We start from the raw sequence: 25,911 nt of genomic DNA, 5'->3' as shown, positions 1-25,911 counted from the left end.
CACAGTGGTTGAAAATGATATTGTCAAATATACAGTAGTTTTCCTAAACTTACCTTGAAAATAATTGTTTTTAGAGGTACATATCTAACACATCTAGTTTCGGAACTCTAATGTTTAAAAAAAAAATATTTCGGTTCCAGTGTTGCTGGAAGCTTCAAAACTTGAGTGAGTGCAGTTAATTGTTAAGTAGAAACAGAAAAAAAATGTAATGGAAACAGCAAGATTTCATTGAGACTGCTTCACTTCCCCTTCTTTTTTACCTAAGAATTCTAAGATTCTAAGAAACTTTCTCCTTCATTGCGATTTATTGCAGCTAGGAGAAATATTAGCTTTGGGAACCTATATTTGCTCTTTTATTAGCAGGCTGTCGTTGGGTTCATCCTTCTCAGCTTTCGCATTGGAGTGTTTAGTTCTTCCTTATCTATCTCTTGGCAGTGTTGTAGTTTGTTTCTGCAAACTCCTTAGCATACAGGAATCTAAGTTCCCAGGACTCCAAATTAGACTGCAGCTCAATTTATCTGACAGGCTTTTGAAGCTGGGGCTGTGATTCCCGGTTCATTTTGATATGTATCAACCATTTAACCTTCCGTCTCTACTTGTACTTGCTGACAAGGTGCTTTTTAGGCAGCAGAAGTCAGTCAGCCATCAGATCAGAAGCATGTGGTGCCCCTCGAGCAAACATTTTCCACCAACGTTTTGAAGAGAAAAAAATCTAAATAAATAACCTCCAAGGTTGAAAAGGGCCTATTCGCCAAACATTGGTAAAGTAATTCCACAGTAAAAATAAATGTTCAGTGAAGTGATCTTTCATTTGAAAATTGGATCCAGATTTTACAAACTGAGAGGGGTGAACGACTGTGTCAAATGTAGGGCAATGCAGTTTGTCTACAAAGTGTGTTGCCATGAAGTACTCGTGTTCTGCTTATGGAGAAATGCAATCTGGCAAAAGTAATGAGTTTATCAGCAAACTGTTGACATCACAGTACCATGAACTCCATCCCTCATGTAATATGTATATTCCTGTGTACGTACCCTTCCCCGGCTAGTTCAGAGTGATACAGTTTATGAGAGATGCATTTGGCAACGTATGGTTTTGAAAATGAAGATTTCTGTTCTTTGAAGAAAGATGGTAAAGACATTATCCATTGAAGGTAACAAAAGCTGAGCACCAAATGAGACTCATGAAAATCAGGCATTTAGTCCCTGCACAAAAAAAAAAAAAGTCAGTATTCATTCTTATTACTGGTAAAAGCACAGCAACTTTTTCTATATGCCTGTAGAAGAGTAGTTAGATGTTTGGAGTGATTCTGAATCAAGTTTCTTGAAAAATGGCATCAATCAACTTCTGCGTGTGTCATTTCTCAAAGTTTAAATTTAGTCATTTCACAAGATGAGTAAGAAGATGATTTCATCTGCTAGAGATGAACCCTTCCCTAGGATAAAGCTGTGAAATTTTGATGGTTCAGTCATCACTGGTAATAATAATTCTGTGATTGTCTTCTAGTTGAGAACTTTAATGGTGCTGCAAAAAGCCCAAAGGGATTTCCATTACTGTATCTGGATGCAGGTTAGCTGGAGTCATCAGTGTGGGGAAATGGTTACTGTATTAAGAAAATTAAGAACTCTGCTGATTCTGAATAGATCTGATGAGACATTTTAACGTAATCCCTTACACCTCTAACCTGATTTCAAGTAGAGAAACTAATTAAGACTGAGACTTCTTTTGCAAACCCATTGTTCCTTAAAAACAAAACAAAAAAGTTGCTACTCATCCTAAAAGCACATTTTAAGGATAAAAAAATGTTGTTAGTGTGATGCAAAAAAGGGAATAAATGCATTTGCCATCCTCTTCCTAACACTTTCGTCTTTTGCCATCTCTCCTGGGTTTGTGGACTAAGATTGTCCGGCTTCTGTAAGGCAGCTTCCCTGATGTAGTGTCTTCAAAGCAACAGGCACCTTGTCATTTTCTTATGGAATGTCCTCTGAGAAAAAGGGGATTCTCCTTGCATTAAGCCTTTGAGGAAAATCAGGTTCAGTAAAGGAATTTGCTGAGCACTGTTGAAAGGGGATGTGATTTCTGTAGAATTGAAGCTTGTCGTGCTGCCTTCTATTTTAGAGGAAAGTTAACTGAGGTGAGACCGAAGAGGGCTAAATATACCTATGCTCCAGCCCCAAATCTGCTGAAATTAGACCAAATTCTACTGACCTCAATGTGCAGGAACTGCTTTGACGTTGATTAAGGCATTCCAAAATAAATAACTGTAGTAATCATAATGTAACGTTGCCGTTCTATATCTATGCAAGAAATACAATATGACTACTAGGTGTAACTTGACATCTGCCTGTGGAAATCAGTGGGTGACTGCCAATTTCCAAAAACAGAAAATCTGGCCCTGCAAATAATTTTATCTTCCTTTAATTTCTGTTGTTCCCAAACTACAATGCCACTGACCAAACCTGCATAAACTATTTCCTCATGCAAGTGTGTATCTTGGCAGATGTGGTACAGAACAGTCAGGGATACCAGACAGCCTTCAGTAAGTGCTTTTTGAAAGCTCTGTGGGCCTGGAATGTGCCATGCCAAATGTATGTTGTCTCCTCAGCTTTGATGCCAAATTTTAAAGAATGGCTTTAAATGCTAGTTTGCTTGTTTAGCTCCTTCTCAGTGATGCTGTTGTGTTATTTCTGACTCTAAAGAATGCATTGGAAAATGTAGTGGTTGGTCAAATGGAATTATTTGAAAGAAATGTCCATTTGTCATGTGGTATTGAGACCCACTGGGTAAACCTATTTGTGCAGTGTGACATCAGTTGGTTTTCAAACTAAATCAAGGAGATACGTATCGACACAGCTATTTTTGTGACATTGAGGGGGGATAAATATGTGTAAAGGAACAGCTTTTTAATATTCTTTCAGGAGAATCTAAATCCCATATTTTCCATCAACATGAATGCAGTTCCATTTGAATGCTAAACCAGAAAGGTTTATAGTGCATGTGGTACCTATTTGAATTTTTAAAATGTCTAATTTCTGCTGTGGAAATGGAGGCCAGGTTGAGTTATTTATTGTGGGATGCAGAAGGAAATTGTGACCCTTTGCAGGGACACGTTAGGATCCTTGTGCCAGTCAGCCAGTTTTCTCCTGTCACACCTACTTAAATTTTCAAAAAGACGCTTTAATGTATTGAGTGTGCTCTGGATCTTACTAGTTCCTGAGTGCTTATGACAGCTCTCAGAGATTGCTGGTGGCTCCCAGTAGATTGTAATTCTAGAAACAGGAGCCTGATACTAAGCATCACCACCTGTTCCCCATTATTTTCCTTCAGAAGAAAACAATGCAAGGATAAGATTACATACTAATGGAACCCATTTTCACTAAATAGGTACATTTGGTTGCATGTAATGTGGTGGCCCATAAAAGAAAAAAGAAAATAGTAAGCTCCTTTCAAAAGAGAGATACAAATAAAATTTAAATGAAGAGTTTCCTAACTATGTTAACCAAACCCAATTCTTACATGGCAAGTATGCCAATATCTGGTATGTAAGTACATACAGATCCTTTGTTGGAATAGCTGTGTTTTCAATTTTGTTTCTTGACATATCCTAAAAGGCTTTGGACTTCATTCTTTGTAAATCCACTACAAAGCTAATTTTGAACCCTTCTGGCATTTACACTGGAGTCCCTATTCCTAGTCTGCTTAGGACAACACAGGTCTAGTCTGAAACTGTTGAAAGAAATTACAAGTACAAATGATGTTGCTATAAAGATACTTGCAAATTATGTGTTCTTTGTGGCATTTTGTTGTTACTCATCATACAGCAGTGTGATCCACCATGTTATCTCTCCACTATATGCTCATATAGATTCAGAGATGTGAAGACATTTTAAAAAAGAAATCATCAGTTAGCTGCATTCATGCTTTAGCATGTGCACATAGGATAGATGGTACGCTTTTTCAAGCACAAAAGCTTGAAATCCTGAATGTGGTAGCATGATAGCCTGGCAGAACCTGTGATATCCCGATGTGTGTTAAATAGGATTTTCTAGAAGAAAGTGTTGGTTATGGATGTCAACCACTCTCTGAAGAGCACCCAAATCTCATTCTTAGCACTTTTTATTGTAGTTTGCCCTTTTGCTAATGGGCTATTCTTGAGGCTTTTATAGAAAAGAAGATTCTTTATTCGTTTGTTAAAAGTTGTTTCTTTCTTGTGTTTTTTGGTGATTCTCTTCTCAGAGTTTGCATCAACCTCTCAGTTCTAAACTCTTGGGTAATGTTTCAATTTAATGTTAAAAAGTGGTGGAGCTTTTGGAAGTAACATTTGTTGCCTGAAGTGTTGTTAGTTTCCGACTTTTGGAAACAAGATTCCCTTCCTCTCTTCAAATTCGGTAGTAAAGGAAGAGCTGAAAGCAGAAGGCAAAGCGAACCAGCACCTTTCTCAGCTGGGCTTGACTTACAGATCTGAAGGTATTTTCTGTCTTCCCACCAGGAGCCAGATATTCAGAGCCATAATTGAGGGAATGTGGGAGTTTTGGGCTAGAGTAAGTTTTGTGGCTGCACAGAGCAATCTAAATCTTAGCTGTAATTACGTATGAAGAAAGGCTTGGGATCAAAAAGTAGTGGGCTTTATTCTCTCAGATGTGTTTGTTCTACAAGTACTGAACTGAGATCTTAACTCTGAAATTGAAAAAGATTTTGCTCAAAGCATGCAGAAAAGAGAGTAGATTTATGGAGTGCTGTACAGCTGCTATTTCTGAATGCAGTAATGGTTTTAAAAATATTTTTAGAGTTGCAAATGTGTTTAATGACTTAAATATTTATAAGCTTGGTTAGCCTATAAAAGTAGGTTCTTTAAGCTTTGCAAGAGTTTTGTACTGGAAGTACAAAATTGACTTTTTGAAGGCATTGTCAGATTTTGGCTGGGAAAGACCCTTTGTTGGCCAGCCACAAAACTGCCATTCTGCAGGTTTCTGCACCAGTGTGTTGGGTTTTTTTCCATAGGAGATAATAGTAGCATTGGATTGCACATCTAAAAGACAGCCCTCTCAGAGCGGGAGTCTGCACCCGAGCAACCAGTGCTGTACAAATAGCTTTGCAGTTATTCATGTAGCGTGCTAATGAAAACAATGATCTGGGAGAGTCATGAACAGAGTTCTGCCTAATGGAGCCTCATTAAAACAACAGTTTGCTGCTTTTCTTTTGAACTTTTCAAAAGCCTTTCTTGAGTTACACCCGATAAGAATGATAAGGGTACTACTGCACGTTCCTTGGCAAATCTGTAACATGCAGGCATTTTCCATTCAGCTGAGTGTGTGTGTGTATTTACATGAAAGACAGGCCTAAGACAGACTCTCATTTCAAAACCATATGTACTTTGACTTGGAGACTTTAAGATAATTAACTTGAATCTTTTGGTATATGGTAAACAACTGTGGCTTAGCCCTGAGTAAAAAGAAGCTGGCACTGAAAAGAAACAAGGAAAGAAGGTTAGCAAAGGTTTGTGTAGGTAGCTCAAAGAGGCATCAGGGGATCTCTTTTCTTTAGTTTGCTCCTAGCACGCAGTCCCTTCTGGCCATTAGTCTACAAACTGCTGGGTTTTCTTGGTATAATTGATTGTAGCACTGCTGCTAATGCTGATATTTATGAGTGTCTCCATTTCCACTTCATTTTGCAATTTTTTGTTACTAGATCTTGAAAAATTGGAAGAGAAATATTGAGTTCAATGACTTTGAAGGTGTGTGTAGACAGACTTTGTTCTGTTTCTAAGGAAAAGTGGTCTAACTGCATTAGTGTGATTTTCTTCCTTTATTTCTCCAAATCTCATGATCAAGCATGGTTAATCTTGTCAATATTAACTGGGAGAAAATATGAAAATATTTGGACAGGAATGTTTTGGAGAAGAGCATTTATTTTCTCTAAAAATTTTCTAGAAAAATGTCATAAAAGCAATGTAGTAGTATTTGCATATTCAGTTAATGTTTTACAGTACACAGAAGCCTAACTGATGATCAGTACTTGTATTGTAGGATTTACTGAGGGACTTCTCCCTGTGTCTACGCTGATAACAGGGACTGTGATGCTCTTTTACAAATTCAATCTGTAGGCCTCAGCATGTTTGCATTGGTTTACTTGAAAAAGAGATCTTTTCCACTGAATAAACCTAGACAAACTTATTTAAATTATATCAAATCTTAGTAAGTACACTATGTACTATCTACAAGTTAGGTTAAGTTTTAAGTAATTGGTAAATATCAATTCGTATGTCTTTATGCCTATTGTTTTTAGCTCAGCTAGAACTTGACACCCTCAAATAACAACTTTGGTACATCATCTAAATTACCAGGAAATGTAATGATGGGACAAGGAATATCTAGTTTAGATTAGATACAAAGAAGAAATTCTTCACCATGAGGCCACAGCCAGAGAGGCTCCATCGAGAAGCCATGGATGCACCATCCCTGGAGTCACTCAAGGCCAGGCTGGATGGCAGCAGGATCTGGTAGGGGGCACACAGCCCTTGGCAGGAGTTCGGACTAGATGGTCTTTAAGGTCCCTTCCAACCCAAGCGATTCTGTGATTCTATGAATTATAACGATGAAGATGTTTTTCCTTTAGGGACAAAGCATGTCTTTTCACAGTATGTATTTTGACTGCCAGCCCTTTAAGGAGGAACACTGTCTTGTCGCTCAGCAGCGTTCTGAAAATGTCATGTTTAAATGAGGTTCTGTTGATTAAAATGAGAAAGGTGCACCAAAGGGACCAAGAGCAGGTTTTCAGGAATAAAACCAGAGCTTGCAATGCATTATGACAGTATGCATGCAAATTTGCAACAGCATAACTTCAGCAAGGCCCCAGATAGACCAGGTGCTGGAAAGTGATTTACAGGAGAGTTCAGAGCAGCAGCTTCCCACTGCGGGAAATGGGATTCTGCAGCAGTCTTCAGCTCCCCTGGGACGAAGGGAGTTATTCCTGCCTTTGTTAGTTTAAGCATCTGCACTCCAAAGGAGAATTAGCACCTGTAAAGCAGGATGCAGTAGAAGCTGATAAATTTGTTGCCACTGTTACTACGAATAGCAATGAAAATACCATTTCAGTTTTTCTAGGGAGAGAACTTTCTACTCTTTCTCATCTGGACAGGATTCAAAATGCTATGTTGCAGCAGCAACTGATTTAGAAGATGCTGTAACATTTTAACGGTGATGCTCTGTTATGTTAGAACTATGGCCTTGTTTTCCTTCTTGGGAAAATATCTAAAGCCAATAGGAATTGTTCCTGTTTCAGAACTGAGTGGTCTACACGAGAGGTTGCAATGTCTGAATTTCGGTGGGTTTTTTTTTTGTTCTTGTTTTGTTTTTCATAGGACTTGTAAACGTTGAGATGAATTGAGAATCTTGCAAATATGGAGAGCTGCCTAGTGGGTTTTGCTCTTTCCTCAGAGGTGTGCAGTCCATCAGTGTAAGTGCAGGCTTAGTGCAAGTGGAGAGAAATCCTTGAGCCTGAGGGCTCTTCAGAGCATAATTCCAGAACGTGGTTCAAAGGGCACCTTGCCATGGAGATGTGTGGTCCCACCAGTACCATGTGCAATGCATTTTGTACAGCCCTGTCTCCTGGAGAGCTTGAAGAGCAGGAAAATGAAAAGGAATTGCTTTATATAGAAAAATACCTTTCTTGTAAATGAGAAAAGCCATCTAGCATTACTTCATTACTTTTTAGCAATGAAATACCTTTCGTTCACATCGGTCTGGTCTGCTTTTCTGCCTCCTTGCAATGTAACAATAATCCATTGCTTAAGAGGTAAATCATGCTCTGTGTATAGTAAGCTATTGCAAATATTCGTTTTCTTACAGGCAGAAACAAAAAAGAACATTGAGCACTTGAATAGCTTCATTGCTGCTAGATGAATAACTCTGGACCTAGACATAAATATTTTCACCTATCAATTAAATCTTCTTATTCCCTCTTCCCTCTTCTTCATCTGGGATTGCATGCAAAATACAAGGAAAACAATAAATCATATCTCCTTTAAATCTATTAACAAACACTAACAAAGTAAATGGGGAAATCTTCCTTTGTCATAGTCACATGGTCAACAGTTGCTTTCAGAGTAGAACTTAAGGAAAGCTGTGCTCTAAGAAATGTATGGCAGCTGTTGAATAGGCTGAGTATGTTCAACTGTAAAATATGCTTCAGGTAATCAATTTATTTATATACAGTATACTTCATGAGTGAGACCTGAAAGTAGGAATGTATTTTTTCATATTTGACTGGGTGGTTGTCCTGATCTGTATCGTACCCTATGTAAAGAGGATAATTGTCAAAGGCACGGAGTCGCTTATATTTGGTGCATCTGAAAGGAAGGGTACAAGTTCAGAAAAAGGAAAATAATCTTACTGTTAACTGCACAGTGGCTGAAAAACAGTTGCCTGTGTAATGTGGACTTCTTATGTGGGCTTGGCATAGCAAAGTCATTTAACTTCCTCTATTCTCTTTCTATCTGTGTAAAAGAAAAAGGGGAAAAAATAGCAAACAAAACCAACTCTCATCAAGTAGAGTAGCAGTTAAAAAACTGACCACACAATCACAGGGAGGCACAGCATCTACACTCTGCCTCTGGGCAGCGCTGTCATGCAAACAAAACCAACCAGAGGTATTCAGGAATGGGCTGACTATGTTTGCCTTCTGGGGCATCTAAATGTGAGAAATGCTTGCCAACAAAGTGTTCTCCTGGAAAACCCAGATCCTTCAGAATAAAAGCTGTCAAGAAGGTAGTGCAATTTAACCATGATTCCTGTTACTTTGGCTTTCCTAAGAATTATCAGTTATATGTGGAACTTTTCATTACAATAGAGTTGCATGAACAAAAAAAGTAGTATCAGGTTGCTGTGTCTGGCTTAGCTTCAGAAGTGGAAGTACAGTAATGGGATAAATGAAAGGCCACCCACTGTAAAGTGCGGGTGACCAGTATAAGGAAAAAACAAATCTTGCATGGATATTTATTCCAAAGGCTGTTACAGAGAGACTGTTCTCAGACTGATGTTGTGCCAAGCACAGGGGATTAAGCTTTTTAATGACTTTGTTGATTAAATTCCAAGACATCTAGGAACAAGGAAGAGATTCCATAGCTCCACATAAAGAATATTATTTTCAGACCAGAAAAGTGTGCTTGAAAAGATGTATTTTCAGAAGGTACAGTAAAATGTAGCAGGGAGGAGGATAAATAGAATTCTTTGCTGCAGAATCAGCTTATTCTGAGGATGGGGACCAGATCTGATCTATATATAGTTAATCTGCGAGCAAGAAGAGGGTGTAGCCAGAGTACGATGTCTGGAATGAAAGATGGTCCCTCAGTGGCTATTGTAGACTGAAACTTTGAGCAGCCCCTACTCGCTCAGGGGCTGCAGACATCAGTGCAGTCTGAGCCACCCTGTTCTTGCCTCCTGGACCGCATGTGCTCAGCTCTGTCTTCTGAGAATTGGGGCCTGGGTTTGTTTGAATTAATAGTGAAGTCATTACACTATGTAAATATGTTAGTGTTCATCTGGTTTTACTCACAAGTTATTCTTGCCTTGCTGTGTTGTTCATGTTTTCTTGTTTGTGCAAAATTAGCTAGGAGCGTTTTAAAAAAACAGGAAAAAAAATGGTAAATAGTGTTGAAACCTTGATTGCTAAGCTTTTTACCACAGGCTGAAGTTGGGTCGGCAGCTCTAAGTTAATCATATAATAAGAGCACGATGACTTTTTAATGACACTGTCTGTCAGGGTCCTTTCCTTTTCTGCTGTCTCTGTCCTCCTCTGAGTAGAGTGTGATAATTTGCCTTAATAGTCTCATATTACAATTTTTGCTTTTACTGTAGCTGAGAAGTCAGTCAAACAGGCAACAGAGCATGTCCAACCACAGACAGACGTTGCCTGAGCTGCAGGGTTCTGTGTCCAAGCCCTTCCTCAGGGCAGCTGCTCCATTGCAGGTGGTCCCACTGTGCATGGGCACTGCTGGCCCCCTGTACATGCACAACTGCTGCTGCAGCAGGCCAGGGTGAGGAGCTGTGGCTCTCATAGTGTGTGTTTTCCTGCAGTTGCACTGAGAAGAATGGGATCCGGTGCATAGTCTGTGTTGATATTAAAGCTGGGCTAGCTTGCTTTGATGCCTGATTTCCATTCTTCGTAGTTGCTTTGGAGTTGGAGATGCTTGGCTTGGTCCCTCTCATTCTACCCCTCCCCCTCCAAAAGAGTGGTCACAACTATCACACTGCAGAGGGTTTCATGTAGAGTAGGAAGAGACAGAGCAGAGGTGTTTTGAATCTCAGATGACAGTGGTTTTTGATGTGTAGAGAAAGAACTGGGATAGAAAGAAAGGCATATGAGCCAGGTGTTCCCACATAAACGACCATCAGGGAGAGGATTAATAATGCTGACATTCAGTATCAATGTCAGATTGCAGTCAGCAGTCTGCTGAAGTGGAGACTGCGGTTCATCCCTCTCAGACATTCAGCATCTGGCTGTCTCTCCAGCTGACATGAACTCATGTTTTCTTCAGAGCTGTCCTTATAAATAGGAGGACTAGAGAAACTGCATTTTGAAAACTGGTGTCTTAAATGCTGTGCGTTCTGCAATGTAAAGTGTATTCTGCAAGGAATACCTATGAATAATTTCCAGGATGAGGACTGCAGGCATTGCACAAATGCTCCTAACTTGGAAGCATTCTGTCTCCAGACTTTAAAGCAGACAAATGGAATTTTTGCACTGATTTCAATATGACAGGGTTTCCCTCTTTTTCTAGACTTTGTGAAAGTTTAAAAGCAAAGGAAGTTCATTTCCTCAGTAGCAGTTCTGTAGAAGGTAAAATCTCATCTTTCTCGCTGAACGTATGCTTGCACAGAGATGATTCCCAGCAAAAGCTCCACCTTGAAAGTGCATCATGACCTGGGGACATCCAGACCCAGGTGTTCAAAAACAGCAACTTGCTGCCAGTTCCAGCAATGTTATTCTACTCCCAACCACAATATCTGAATATCTACCTGTAGTTTAATGCCTGGTGCTTTCTGTGCTGGAGGATCAGCTTGCTGTTTCCATCTGGTAATATGTCTGGATAAAATAACCCATACTTCTAGAATTAATAGATTCAGAGGGAAAGCTCTTTTTGGCAACCCACTGTTCATCCATAGCAGTAAACATACTGATCAAAAAGCCTGAAGAATCCTACTCTGAAACAGATGATAAATAGCCAATTAGAGACAAAACTAAAAAGCAAAATCATCAGAAAAGGGGTGGGGAAAAGGCAGAGATAAAAGGCCAAGAACAGTCTGCTGAAAAGGCTGGACATAGAACAAAGCGTGTGTTAACAAACCTTTATTCTTCAAGCAATCTTTGGTGATGCATTCAAAAATGACATAAAATCAAGATCTAGAGTTTTCCTGTCACACTGATTTATCACTACATTGTTGGCTTCAAAGATTACCTAACGTTGTTTTGATGCTCTCTGCTGTAACACTACTGCTGGTCGTTTGCTAGGCAGTACGAATCATGCAGTGACAATGCCCGTAAAATGGGGAGTCAAACTGACCCCAAACTTTTGAACCTTCTTTTAATCATGTCTTTTGTAAGGTACCAATCAAGAATCGTGTTTGCACATAGGATGCTCCTGGTCTCTCCAAATGTTGAGATGGAAGCGCTGCTAGGTAATCCCAAGGTCATGAAACATGAGAAGGAGGGAAAACTTGAGCACATGTATGCAGTGTGCGCAGTGCAGGGGAAATGCAATATGTTTTCTTTGAAATGGGATGATTCAGTAAAGTGACACCAATATGATTCTGAGGTCGATAATTTTCTTAAAGGTGTGATAGAACAGGAAGACCCGTAGCTGTGCTGCATTGGGAACTATGATACATAGATATAGTATATGCTAACTATATGTTAGTTTTATGTTGTTCTGTATCATAAAAACATACATACGAATACATTTTGGGTATAGTGTGCTTGCCTTTAAGTTACTTGAAAATACAGCTCATTCCATGCTTGCAGAACAGGAGGTTGTTTTCCACGACGTTTTGATGAGATTGAGGAAAGCCTGAGCCAGGACCCACGTGAGTCCTGCAGCCTTGCCTGTTCAGAGAGACCTCGCTGAGGTTTGTTTTAGGGTTGTTAAGATCTGAGTTTTCTTTGGCTCTAGCACATCATGAGAGCTGGACTACTGCATGTTCTTCCCCTGGTGGTCTAGAAGTAGATCGAGTATTACTTTCAAACATGAATATTTATTGTCTTAATAATGCAGGCTTCTAGGGCCATTAGCCACACAGTTGGAAGGAATGATCTTTGGAAGCTGCAGCATACACATGCATGATGTAGCACTATGTCAGTCTGTGAATCAGACCTCATAACAGCAGTGTTTTAAGTTGAAGAGTTAAAAATAAGTTATTGCTAAAAGAAAGTGCCTGTGCTTAATCTAGCAGCAGCAGATGGTGCTTTTCTCTCTTTAGCTCTGGCAGAGAAATGGGTCAGAGATGTTTATTGTTTTAACAAGAAAGAGGCTTGGTAAGAAAAACTGAATTGTTAAGCTTATCATGGCAGCTCAACAGAGTAAATTTGTTCCATTGCAACTACAGAGAGTTTTACTTTCAGGAACAATCTGTGCCCTAGCAGTCACAGGGAGTTGAGAGTTTCTGGTGAGATCAGTCTGAGTCAGGATCCATGTCTGGAGCTGTCTGAGAGCACAGCGTGATTTCCTCCATGGGATAAATTAACTGCGGCAATATGCTTGTGCACAGTGAGATCCCTCACTATCATCTATGCTTGTGTAGAGCTAAGAATAGAAAATAGCAACATCAGCAGTGCTGTGGGAAAACTGTACTTCTCCAGATGGCTGCTGATAAGCTCTTTTGTCATGTGGGATTAAAAACAAAATAGTACTAAATGACAATCATTTCCCATCCGCATCTTAATTTAAATGCTCGCTTCACAGCTAGGAGAAAGAGGAGCGAAGTTTGTCAGTTAGACATGGATTGTCTGAATATGTTTGAGAAAGCAGTTCAGTTGTCTTGCAGGAGAAAAAAAAGGCTATAGGAGAAGAGAGTTTTCTTTGTTAGTTATTTTTTTCTTCCATTTTTCTTTATCCAATTTATGTGGTTTTGAGTGAAGTGTTCTTATTTCCATTGTTGCAAAGGTTTGTGTCCTGTGAGATCCTATTAGGTCCTCTCACTGATTTTCACAGGTAGAATCTTCACTCCTCCTCTAAATTGGCTTTTGGGAACAATCCTACGTGTGACATATTTATCTAGCTCTACAGGCCACATGTGGTGTGTGCATCTGTTCCATCAATGTAAATCTGGTAAAAGACAAAATGATGTTGAGATCCCCACTCAGGATCAGGTCTAACCAGTGAGTCATTCAACAAATTGCATTCTTTGTAAATGCTCTTGACTGTAGGCTATTTCGTTAAAGCTTTGGATTAACTAATTCTTCAAAGAGAGAGAAAAGCAAAAGCAGACCCAGCACCCCTGTGGCTATTTCATGTGTTGACTCTTGAGGGACAAAGTCCTTGATCAGAAGGAGAGTTCTTCTCCTTGTCCTGCTTTGGGCAGGGCAGAGGTGATCACTAGGATTGAGCCAGTTGGTTGCTACATCATGCCTGATGGCTGTGGGATATTAAGCAATGTGCTTAGTCCTGAGACTATGACCAACAAGCTCTATTGTTCATCTCGTAGCTGGAGGGAGGAAACGTTGTTCTCCCCTCTATAGCTCAGGCCAGTTGTGATCAACCAGCTAGCATGCTGGCTGCAGAGAGGTTGGCTTCCACTCACTTTACAGTCATTATTTTAAATTTTATAAAAATAATGCAAATAGGGAAAACAACCTTGTCTTCATTAGGAAAAGTGAGTAATAGACCAAGTTGCAGTACCAGTTCAGTTGTCTCATGGTGTGTGAATCTAGGTGAGCTAAAAACAGATTATTTATTTTTAACAGCAGAAAAAGGCATTTATGGATGTGACTGCCTAACCTACTGGTATAGATATTTGCACGGGGTATTAGTAACTAGGGGGTCACAAGGGATGTACAAGCCTGTGAGTAGTTGCCTAAATTTGATTTCTAATATGCTGATACCTAGGAATCAAGGCTATTCCAAGGATAATCTGTGTGTCCCTTTCCTGGTGCCCTCTGTCTCTACTTTGCAATAGCTGCTACCCTTTTGACAACTGTGTATGCAATGAAGGGTTGACCTGGTAGATTCGTAGTGCTCTTACTTTCCAGCTGTACAGGCTTTTCTTCTGTTCTTTAGCACAGCTCTTAGTAACCAGCACTTGACAACTGTTAGACAGAGAAGCTGACCAGGTGTTCAGTACAGTAAGCACAGCTGTCTTATCATTCGTATGGTTCATAGAATCATTTAGGTTGGAAACGACCTTCAAGATCAAGTCCAACCTCACACTACCAAGGCTATGCACCATAACCGCATGTCTCTAGAATACCTCCAGGGGTGGTGACTCCACCACTTCCCTTGTAGCCCCTTCCTTTTGTGAGACTTCTCGAGTGCTGCTCATCATCCATAGAAAAAGAGTACTGAGTAACCTCCTTGCTGCTGCTTCTGCTGGAAGCGGTAGTAGCCGTGATCATCTGTCAGGACTGACTCTGCATGTGGACTTTATGATATTTAAAACACAAGCAAAAAGTGAGGTGCTTCTGGGCAAGTCTGTAGCGATATCTGTTCTACTGTATCACTTTTTTAGGCACAGCTATTCTCAGTGTTGGAGGTAGATCTGAAGCCAGCGGTGTTTAGGACTACTTGTGCTGGATAAGTGATGACACAGCTTAGGTGAAAATGCCAGTTGCTCTTCCTGTTTTCTTCTGACATATCTTGATAGTACAGTGTGGAGTAGCTTTAGCATGAAAACAAATGAGATCTCATAATACGAGCAAATGAGAGCCTGGTGACTAAGGCGCTGGCTGGGAATACTGTTTTCAGATATATACTGGAGGCCAAGCTGAAATTCAAACCCTTATCTCCCACAGCTCAGTAAAGTGCTTGCCATCAGACTATTCACTCACCCTTCAGCACATTACAGCATCTGTCTTCCTCCCTTGTGCTTCTGCATTATGTTTTGTAGTGCCAGACAGAGAGACTGGGGCTGATTGACTCCACAGCACAATGGTTCCAGCACTCGTGCTATTTGAGCTTGTGGTGAAACTCTGTGGTTCAGGGTGACCACATTGCAAGAGAGTAAATGGCTCCAGGAAAACTATCAAGAAAGCCTCATTGCCAGTTAGCTGAGAAAAGGTGCTATATTAGATCTCTGGCAAAAGGAGAAGGCAAAGGTAAAAATAAACCTCACTTCTGTACACTCTGCAAAAGAAAGGAATGGCATTAGGTGGATATGAAAGCTAGACAGTCACTCCTTTCCTCAACCTCACTGTGAATTTAATGCAAAAAAAATAAGTGCCTTAGTCGTAGTCCTGGAAGGATTGGAAAAAACGAAACAAAACAGTTTTTTCCTTCTATTATCTGCATCATTTTCTATAGTTCCATAGTGTGCTTTTGCGCTTTAGAGTGTAAATTCAGGAAGGACAAAAACGGAGTTTCATATTCCCTCTTTGTTAAAGAGAAAAGATGTATGTTTGTGTGCTGCTTAAACCTAGCTGGCAAAGGTTAGCTTTGGTCAATAGATGTAGAGTGGACACCTTGGCTCAGAAAGAGCAGCACCATTTCAGTATCTGTCTTCTATAGAAGAATACAAAACTAATTGGAATGACTGAGGAGAAAGTGTCTTCTTCAATGCTCTTCATCAGAGTAAACAATCTGAAAATGTGAATATCACTGGCAAACGTAGGTTATACCATGCTACAACAACATGACTGCCTGTAATCTGGGCTAAAAAAACAAATAAGATTGCTTAAATGCAGCTTCAGGGAGTGCTGCATATTTTATCTCAGTTTCATCTGGTTTCCCATAATATCAAAGCCATGTTTAGTGAATAGAGATTTACGACCCGAAAATGATATGTATAGCTGAAGAATGTGAAAGGATGAAGTGCCTTGTAGAATTAGTTATCATTGCTGGGGAAGTAGAGCTGGTTTACAGCTTGCTTTTTCCCTCTCCATCTGGGACTGATTTGGGTCTTTGCATTGCGTATAGGAAATGTTCTCTGCTATTCTCTCAATGTAAAGACTGTGTTTTAGGCTCTGAGGTAGGAAACTGAAAACCTTGAGTTGTCCATGAACAACTGTTAGTATATGCTTTTCTACAAATATACTTTCTTGTTCCTGTATTTTAAAATATATATATTTATTTATACAAAGATGCTCAACTACTTCTGACAACGAGACAAATATGAACATGTTTTCCCTGCTGTTAGCCAAGACTAGGTACTATATTTTGTTTTCTGTATTTCAGTGAATACTGTAGAGATGGATTAATTGTATTGCAGAAGGCATGAGTTATTTCTAATGAATGTCTACTGATTAGGAGACAAGGCTGTGTAGGCACTTTTATTTAAAGCTCCCCGTGACTGATAACTAGGATATCAAATAGATGGTGGTTTTGGAAGAAAGATCAAGGCAATTGATGGCATCAGGCAATTTGCAAGAAGGTTTTTCATGGAGCTGGCTGGCAGCTGGTTGTTTAGAGTTTTGAAGAGACTTGACAGTTTTGTCCAAGCTACGTGTAACACAAGACAATTTGTGGGTATGCTGCAGTCATTTCCCTTGGGTAGGTAAATGTTTTGGATTACTTTTTAATTTCAGAAATGTCATCTTTGCTTAGGCCAGGGCTCGAGAGTTACACTTGAGGAGGAGTTGTGTCTCTTATCTCAGCAATTTTTAAAGCGTCTTATGTAACTTCTACCATTCCTAAAGATTGAGTTGAGATCTAGCAATTAGGTGTATCATTTAAATGTCACTCAGCCTAACAGCCAAAAGTAAAACAGACAGTAGATATGGTGTGCAAGATATTCATTAGCACCATTTAGGATCAGCTTTTTTTAAAAAAGCTATTTGAGGAACCAAAGAAAACTGCAAGTAGGTTTCTTGCTGACAAGTTGCAGGTGTATGCCACATGCCCATATTGGAAAAAAGATGCGGTTATGAAGGTCTTGATGACAGACAAGGATATAAAATGCCTTCATCTCCAGGTTACAGCTTGTTCATCTGTTTTTTATTTGCATTTTCCTCTGCTAGCAGTGTTAATATTTTCCAAACTCAGTAAAGCCATGCACAGATCCATACAAAATTTTTCTGAATTTTCTGTTATTTAGTTTAGTAGGGTTCTGATTAAACTATATTGTAATTATTCATTAGGATTAATTATTTCTTGCTGGGAAAAATGAGGAAAAGGACCAATAAGGTTGAAGGGAGAGCACTTTATCTAGGTCTGGTTTCCTAGAACAAGGAAATCCAGTTATACCTTGAGTACCACAAAGGTGAGCATTTGCATTTGTCTCTTACCACTGCTCCTAGCGAAAAGATTTGACCTTCTTTGATGAATGAAGATGAACTTGAGAGGAAATACTTACTGTTAAGGGAGAAAGCCTTTTACATACGTCAAGTTCTTCAAACAGCTGTGCTCTCTATTCATTCTCCAAAGATGCATATATTCATAGGGCAGAAGTAATGGAACAGCAGCACTCTGGAAATAACCAGCCAGCTCTTTAGTTACTGTAAAATAAATTTTGAAAAAGAAGACAATTAATGAAATCATATGGAAAACGGCATGGTTCTTCCCAGCTAAAGGCACTAGTGTTTTTGTCTGACCTCTTGTTTCTTCTACAGTTTTCAAGAGAATAGCAGAAAGACAGAGAAACAGGCTGTCCTCCATCTAAAAGAACAATTTTTCATAGCAAATTCTCAACATCGTCCAAGTTTTTCTTTTCTGAGAGCAGTATAATCAAGACTTGATTAAAAAATATTTTTAAAGTAATCATTCTACATTGAAAATTGAGATTTTTGTTTGTGTTGAATACATAATTGCAGTAGTCATTTTGAAAACAGCAAAAGCAACACTTTGATTCGTTTAAAATGCTGGAGAAAATCAGCTGAGGAGGTGTAAACATTTTCCAGAAAATGCCTCATTCTCATCTTTTTATCTAAAGAAATTTCCTCAAGGATAATTTTGAGAAATGGAAAGAGATCTATGATTGGGCATTTTAATTAAAGACTTTTAATTAATTAATTTAATTAATTTTAATTAATTTTTAATTTTTAATTAAAAAGATCTATAAAATTTTAATTAATTTTAAATAAATAAATAAAATTTAATTTAATTTTAATTAATTAAAATTAATTAAAATGCCCATTAAATTAATTTTCAAATAAATAAATTTAATTTAATTTTTTTTAATTAGTTAATTAATTAAAATTAGATGCAGACAGTGAGTGCAGTTGAAGCTGCTTGGGATTCAGCAAAAGGGATCCTGGAAAATGGTGGTGTCGTTATGTCTCTTTCAAGCATCACGTTTTCTTCTTTTGTAGGAATACTTACTGACCTTTCTCTTCTTAATGGGAGAATACAGTGCCTTCATATCTTCTTTTTAGGAATCAGTCAATTTTTCTACAGGATAACGTTGGTTTGTCTGTGTCTGTGCTTTCAGGCAATTATATGTCTAAGAGATTTTGTGTTGTATAACATAGTCTGTGAAATATATATTAGGGATGTTGTTCAGCAGTTGGTAAGCTTAAGGAGAATAGTATGTACTTAAATGAAGTAAAGGCTATCAAAGCTAAATGCTGATTAGAGATGGTTGTTCACTTCCAAAGAGTCTGAATGGTACGGGTTGGAGTGGAATGGTACAATCGTGAAGAAGCTTGCACCGGTCTGGAGAAGATGTGGACTGCCTCAAAATTCATAGGCTGGCACAACTTGGTAATGGCTTTAAGTTGTGCCAAGGGAGGTCCAGGTTAAATATCAAGAAAAATTTCATCTCAAAAGAGTGGCGAGATATTGGCACAGGCTGCCCAGAGAGGTGGTGGAGTCACTGTCCCTGGAAGGTGTACAAGGAGATGTGACACTGAGAGACATGGTTTAGTGGCATGGTGGTGATGGGCTGGTGGTTGGTCTTTACCAACCTTTATAATTCTATCTTCACTGTGAGAATGTGAATTTCTTATCCCATTTGGCACTTGTCAAAGAAAAATGCCTCCTTGGAGTTCTGATCTAAATGTAAAAGTTACCTGTTGCAGAGTGTTCTTTCAGTGACTGAGAGGAGACACTCTCTGGCTCTGTTTCCCTTCATTGTGGAATTTTATACTCTTGTCTATGAATGAGAGACCCACGTATCCTGAAACACACAAAAATATAAGTTCTGTTGTGACAGCATATATTTAAGACAAGAAAAGATGAAACCACAAAAGGAATGGGTTGTAGTTTTGTCATTCTTGAGGCAGTGATCCAGCTCCACCAGCAGCTAGAGCCCAAGGACAAGACTGCTGTAAAGATAACTGCATCTCTTAGCTTAGTGAATGGTAACTCACCTGTATGTTTCTATGTTTCTTCAACTTTTTTTTTTTAATGTACTATGTGCATGTCTTATACTGCACACAGTATATATGCTGTGTCACTGCAAACTTCTCATTTTATCCTCCAGATCTATCCTTGCACCAATGACAAGGAATGTGAAGTTGGGCGGTACTGTCACAGTCCTCATCAAGCATCATCTGCGTGCATGTTGTGCCGGAGGAAGAAGAAACGGTGCCACAGAGATGGCATGTGCTGCCCAGGGAATCGCTGCAACAACGGTACGTCACTCATTTCTTGTTTTCCCTCAAAAAAAAAAAACCAACAGCATTTTGACAGTTCTACTGAAAATAGATTTTCCGAGTGTTCTCAGCAGAGGTATTTTTCCTTGTGACTGCATTTCCTTTTCTAAACCAAGATAAAATCCCTTCAGATATTGAAAATAACATACGCTATAAGCTCCACTTGTCCTCCCCATTTTTCTTTGGCTTAGAAAAGTTGTTGAATGATCTTTTTCTTCTGTTTATAAAAAACACTAAGATCTTATTTTCAAAACTGCATAAGTAACCAGTCTAATCAGTCTGTATAAAAGTTATCTATCCATTGTGTTGTTGGACAAGGGCAATTTGGTGCCGAACTAGCCAAGTAGAAATATCAGCTACGTGAGAGTAAAATTAGAGTGACCGGATTCGTGGCTGTCATATTAATGTAGAACTGGATGGTGCTAGGCTTGGAAGGAGAGGGAAGGAGAGGAGAGAAGGGAAAGGAGAATCGGCTCCAACAGACAGTGCGTTGTGAGCCAGAATCCAAGAGCTGTGCCATGCTAGAGGCTGTTCAGTCTCCCCTGCTTCTTTTGCCTTCCTCCTCTCCCTGAAACAGACCCATACCTGAAGTCATTGTTATCATTTCCTCTACGCCATTAGCAATTAATTGTTTTTTAATGTATCTATCTTTAAAACTTTTCTCCACTTTCTTTAATAGTATTTTTATGATTAAGGCCTCCTTATTACTAGACTTTTTCCTCTTTTGTTGTAGAGAAGCCCCCCAAATGACAAAGCCACAGACAAAGAAATCAGAGCATTTTTCCAGCACTACTTTCCGTGTTGCTCAATCCTCTGGAAATCTGCAAAGAGCCCATATCCTTAAGGAAGCAAAATAGACCCAGTGAATCCCTGAGTTACTCCCTCTTGGGGTTTCTGTTGTAATTGTACTATTTACATTCCCATACTCTTTTCCTGAGACCTGAGGAGATGTCTCCAAGACAGTCTTCAGGAGGTCAGACTGCAAGATTCTGCGATAGGGAGTGAAGTGCAGCTGTAGTGAAGACAGGCTAGGGATCAGTGACAGAGCCAAAAGTCACCGAAGCTGAGCCCAACATCCCCCTCACTTTAACGGTCTCAATACTGATCCTGGCCCAAGTATGTTCCTCAGCTTCTCCTCTTGCTGAAATCTACAACTGACTGACTTTTCCTCGCAGGTATTTGTGTACCAGTAACTGAAAACATCCTCACACCTCACATCCCGGCACTAGAGGGGCCACGCAACAAGAAGAACAGTCATTATGCTAGCAAGGATTTGGGATGGCAAAACTTAGGGAGGGCGCAGTCCAAGCTGTCACACATTAAAGGTAAGATCACATTTGCACTTCACCATTCTGATATCAGTAACATTATGCTATTTAAATACAGCAGCACACACCAGCAATACATAGTAATTTCAGAGGTTGTGAATCTCTATTAAGAGAATTCAGAGCACAATTCTAAAAGCGAGGTAATACTGACCACCACTTTCCTCTGATTGAAATAGCATCTGCTTTCTTCCCTGTGTTAGAGGGGAATGAAAATTCACTTTTCAGTTGAACAAGATTGTGCACATCCTCCTCTTGTAAGAGTAATGTCATTATGCATTTGTCATTTTGTCTACAAACCTGTAGCTGAATTTCTCTTTACTAAGTCTTCTGGCAGTTCTTAACAGTTACTTTTCTGAACCTCCCAACCTTCCTAATTCATCTCTTTTCTTGTGTTTATGTCCTTCAAAAAAGCCACAGATGGAAATGTCATCTCTCCTTTTTCTGAGCTTCATTTGCAGCTCAGAATTTGTCCTTTTCCATTTTCCCCTGAGGTAAAACAGTTTGTTTGTTCTTTTCAGGACATGAAGGCGATCCCTGCCTGCGGTCATCAGACTGTATTGAGGGACACTGCTGTGCTCGCCATTTCTGGACCAAAATTTGCAAGCCTGTATTGCATCAGGGGGAGGTGTGCACCAAGCAGCGCAAGAAAGGCTCCCACGGACTAGAGATTTTCCAGCGATGTGACTGTGCCAAAGGGCTGTCTTGCAAAGTATGGAAAGATGCAACCTCTTCTTCTAAATCAAGACTTCACGTGTGTCAGAAAATCTGAAGGGTAGATAGTACTAAGTATTAAGTGACTGGTTTTCTGTATTTAATGTGTTACAGTATGCTGGGAAATGAGGACTGCATGTGAAAGAGGAATGGCTAAATTAACAAGGTAGGAGTAGAAAAAAGTCACATCAAATGCATTTCTTTTTAAGCTGGTGGAAAACACCGGAGCAGCCAGAGATTTCCCACTGTGCAGTAAATAACTGTAAATAACTCGTACAGTCTGTGGGAAATGCTAGTATGCAAATAAGTACAGTGGAAATTTAATGCCATTTACCTTGCTGTGTTGTCCCATGATGTTCCAGGGGCCAGTATAAGGGCTGCAGTGATTTTCCACCGTGGCAATGCCTGCTAAATAAATTGTATACAGTGTACTCCTATAGGAAGCTGTGCATTCCAGGAAGACTTGTCTGTCAACACATTATCAGTGACTAAAATATTATACATTGCAGGTGCAAGGGATGGAAATACAGTTACTGTGAATCTCCATACACTTGTCATGCAGGGCTGACGCTTCAGCAAAGAAAGCAATGCTTGCAGGACTGCTACGAGAGTCCTGAATTTTGTAGGCCCTCACAAAAAGGTGAGAACTTGCCACCTCATCATTTCAAGACAGCAAGCAGTTTCTCTAATCAGAGTCATTTAAACAGGGTTTTCTTTCTATATTTAGGTGAACTGAAATGCTTTATGTAGTTCAATGTCATAGTAGGGCACTTAATCGCTTGTATTTGTCTCGGTTTACTGCTAGTGTACATTGGATTGAACAGATGGAACAAATACATGCATGCTGAATCCAGAATTATATACAGGCAGTTGCTCATTAGACCTAAATATACTTTCTTTTCCTAAACATACCTGCATTATAGACATTTCCAAAGAGATAGTGGAGTGTTGAATATCTAACAAATATCTTAGTGTTAGAAATTCAACACTAAGAGATACGAAATTGTGCCAGAAGATGTAGGTGCTTGTTGGGGAATTTAGATTTTACTGCTATAAACTCGAAGTTTTACTTTTCAATAGTAGCAATGGGCTACAGTTTGCTATTAATGCTAAATCTGATTGCATTCTGCAAATGGATTTCTTTTTTAGAGGTAGCAAAGAAAAAGTTGGCACTTCCTCTCCTGCAGAAAACAATGCAAGAAAATATGCTACAGCCACAAAAGACTTATTATGCATCCTGTGATGATGCAGCATACCAGTTTCTGGCATGTATCTAACATGAACTCGATCTCTTCTAAAGGGATCTTCTCTGGATTTTTCTGTCAGGAATTCTGGAAGTACCTGGACTATGGAAACAACTCTGTGTTGTTTGTGTAGCAGTTAGAAGTTGAAGAATGGAGACTATCCTTTTTTTCCTCACAGTTCTTTTTAAACTTCTGTCCATTTTACTTGTTCACAAGTAATTCTTGTGTATAGATGTTGATAAAGAGTCTGATATTTCTTTTAAGAAGTCCGGTTCTATAACTGACCTACTGCTAATCTATAATTACCCATTTGTAATTTACTTAGTTTCACATTTTGTAACACACAAGACTTTTCTGTTTCATCAGTTCTGAACATATATACACCAATACGTAGTTTTGAGACCATGTCATCCTGTACCTAAAACACTTTTTCCACTGATACATCTCTACCAGTGGTTGTTTTAAAGTTACACCTTATGCACCCACTGAGGCTTAGATTTCCTAATAAGAATACATTGCCTTTAGACTAAAGAGTCTAAAAAAGAGAAAGGAAAGAAAATTAAGAGTAATTCACAAGTCTCTTACCTTACTGGAGTTATTTTTTAACTGCCATAAGGGGTTCTGGGTTTTTTTAACAGTCTCAGTTAGACTTCAGTCTCACAGTCCTATCAGCTCCGCTTTGGTTATTTCAAAGGAGTTCTTGTACCTAAAATAGAAATAAGGTTCAGAAACAGCATAATTTCAAGATATTGAAAAAGCGCAGGAACCAAATCTGTGTTATTTACACTGACAGCACATGCTCAGCAGAGGAGCTCTGTTGCCTTCATTGCAACTATGTGTACAAGAAAGTGTAATCCAAATGGAGCTGTGGGGTCGCAGAAATGGGCTCAGCAATTTTGAGCTTTTATCATTAGTTTGACCCTCTCCCTTTTCCTCTTACAAAACACAGTTATGTGTGATAATTTATTTACAGGAAATGTTTAATGAGATGTATTTTCTTATAGAGATATTTCTTACAAAAAGCTTTGTAGCAAAGTATATTTGCAGCCTGTTGACTTTTAATGTAGAAAAATGTATAATAAGATTAAATATATTAAATGTCCTTTCCCATTTCTCCACAAATCTTTTACCCATATTCTTTTATTTACCTGCTGCTTCAGAAGATGAGTTCTTTCTTTCTGGAAGGATGTGTGTACTTTGGCTGTAGAGGTAAGAGCATCCGCTCACCCTTTGTCTCATGGCACCGCGTAGGCTGAATTGCGGTCAAACACATAAAGGCCAGGTTACAATGATCACACTTCATTTCCACCTAAACATTTGAGTATAAGATTTGAGACTAATGCATCTGGATGCACTCCTTCAACTGGGCTTAAAAAGGAAAGAGCTCAGACACATTCCCCAGAGCAATACGAATCTGAGACTCACAGTGGGTACACCCAACATTAAAATTACAATGGCATTTTGCTGTACGTTACAGCATACAAATACATTGCGGCAAGATAAAAGCACTAGCAAATATGAAATGGTAGATAAGTAGTATTCAGCTCTAATAACATGAAATAATCCATACAACCCAACTGGAAACATCACTACAAGAAACAGCCAAGTTTTGAGCCCAGGAAAACCCTTCCAGGTCTCAATAACTATTGCCAAATAAAAACTGTGGTTATTGAGCAATGGTCACAATATTCTTGTTACTTGTTTCTGGGAATCCTTTGCTCAAACAGATGTACACTTGGAGAATGAAATGGTCCCCAGGTAGCATTAGTGTTTGTAAAAAATAATAAGGTTTTGCTACTGTTGCTTACAGTCTTTGGTGGGTAGTCTTCCTTTGACCATATTAACACTTACAGCAAACAGCACCATACTAAGAAAGTTGTGAGTGTCTTCAGATCCCAGTGACTTCAATGGAGATTGAGACAGCCAAAGCCTTCAGAGATTTAATCTGGGAACAAAAACAATAGGCACAGGCGGCTCATTGCACACCACAAATACTGAGCAACATAGCTGAACTGAATGGCATGCAAGCAGTTTCGCAAGGCTGAATGTTGAGTGTTTAGAAGCTACTCTGTTAACATTTTGGGGAAACATACATCAGTTTAAGAATAAAAGAACAGCTAAATTTAGAGATAATTGTAATTGCTCTCGCTCCCTGTTGCACTCATCAAAGGAATTAAGAACGGCTTTGGCTTAGTAACATTTTAGAAATCTGCTGTCATGACACAAGTACTGAAGAGATTACTGCTGAACAATTCAAATACTCTTCCTATTAGCCTAGAATAGCCTCAGCAATGCAACATCTATTTGGAAATACTCACTAACTTTCCAAAAACAATGGATTTCTACTCCATAGCAGCGCATATTTGATATACAATATGTATGTGGGCGCATCTCTGTTACTGTACAATTTGCTTTGTCTTATGTTGTTTGCAATCCATAGTATTTATAATTTAAAACTTTTTTTTTAATTAAAGCAGTTATTAAAATAGATTCATGTACTTATTTTCAACAGTGTACACCCAGCATCTGACGCTAAAACACATTTCACTGGAATTCGTCACATCTTCTGTTTTCTGACCTCTCTGCTCTATGTCTTAATTTAAAAAAACAGTAAAGAAAAACAACAAGACACATAAACCTTCTTGAACAGGAGAACAAGAGGATGAGGAAAAGACATTCCTCAACTTTTCCTAGTCAAGAACCTGCCTGCCTGTTCTTAATTTCACAAACCTGCATCCTCACCCCAATCAGAAAGTTAAATTCAATCAAAGAAAATTTTTTGTCATCCCTTCCTGTTCCCTTTCTTTCTAGGAAAGTCACTTACTTAAAAAATGGCATCCTGAACTTGAAAGCCAGCAGAAACACAGGTATTCTAAGCTAAAGCTTTCAAAAATCA

General features: G+C 39.0%; 1 protein-coding gene across 3 annotated transcripts in view; it reads left to right on the top strand.

Annotated features, from left to right (window-relative positions):
* The window catches only part of DKK2 (dickkopf WNT signaling pathway inhibitor 2), a 41,937-nt gene extending 16,494 nt beyond the window's left edge, over positions 1-25,443 (top strand). The window contains exons 2-5 of one of the 3 annotated variants that reach the window (XR_006167828.1): positions 19,561-19,711; positions 20,908-21,057; positions 21,579-21,937; positions 22,281-25,443. Coding sequence is in view for 1 of the 3 variants with exons in the window: in XM_042812841.1 (XP_042668775.1) it covers positions 19,561-19,711; positions 20,908-21,057; positions 21,579-21,829 (552 nt within the window). In the remaining 2 variants the exon portion in view is untranslated. Of the gene's footprint in view, positions 1-19,560; positions 19,712-20,907; positions 21,058-21,578 lie in introns of all 3 variants that reach the window. The other 2 variants (XR_006167827.1, XM_042812841.1) reach the window with 2 other exon arrangements.
* The last annotated feature ends 468 nt before the right edge of the window (positions 25,444-25,911 follow it).

This window comes from Centrocercus urophasianus, unplaced genomic scaffold (genome assembly GCF_019232065.1).
Source record: "Centrocercus urophasianus isolate 14NV4802_14NV808 unplaced genomic scaffold, USGS_Curo_1.0 seq_13, whole genome shotgun sequence".
Taxonomy (NCBI): Eukaryota; Metazoa; Chordata; class Aves; order Galliformes; family Phasianidae; genus Centrocercus; species Centrocercus urophasianus.
Note: the sequence above shows the minus strand (reverse complement) of the source record. Positions and strands in the feature narration are given on the sequence as shown.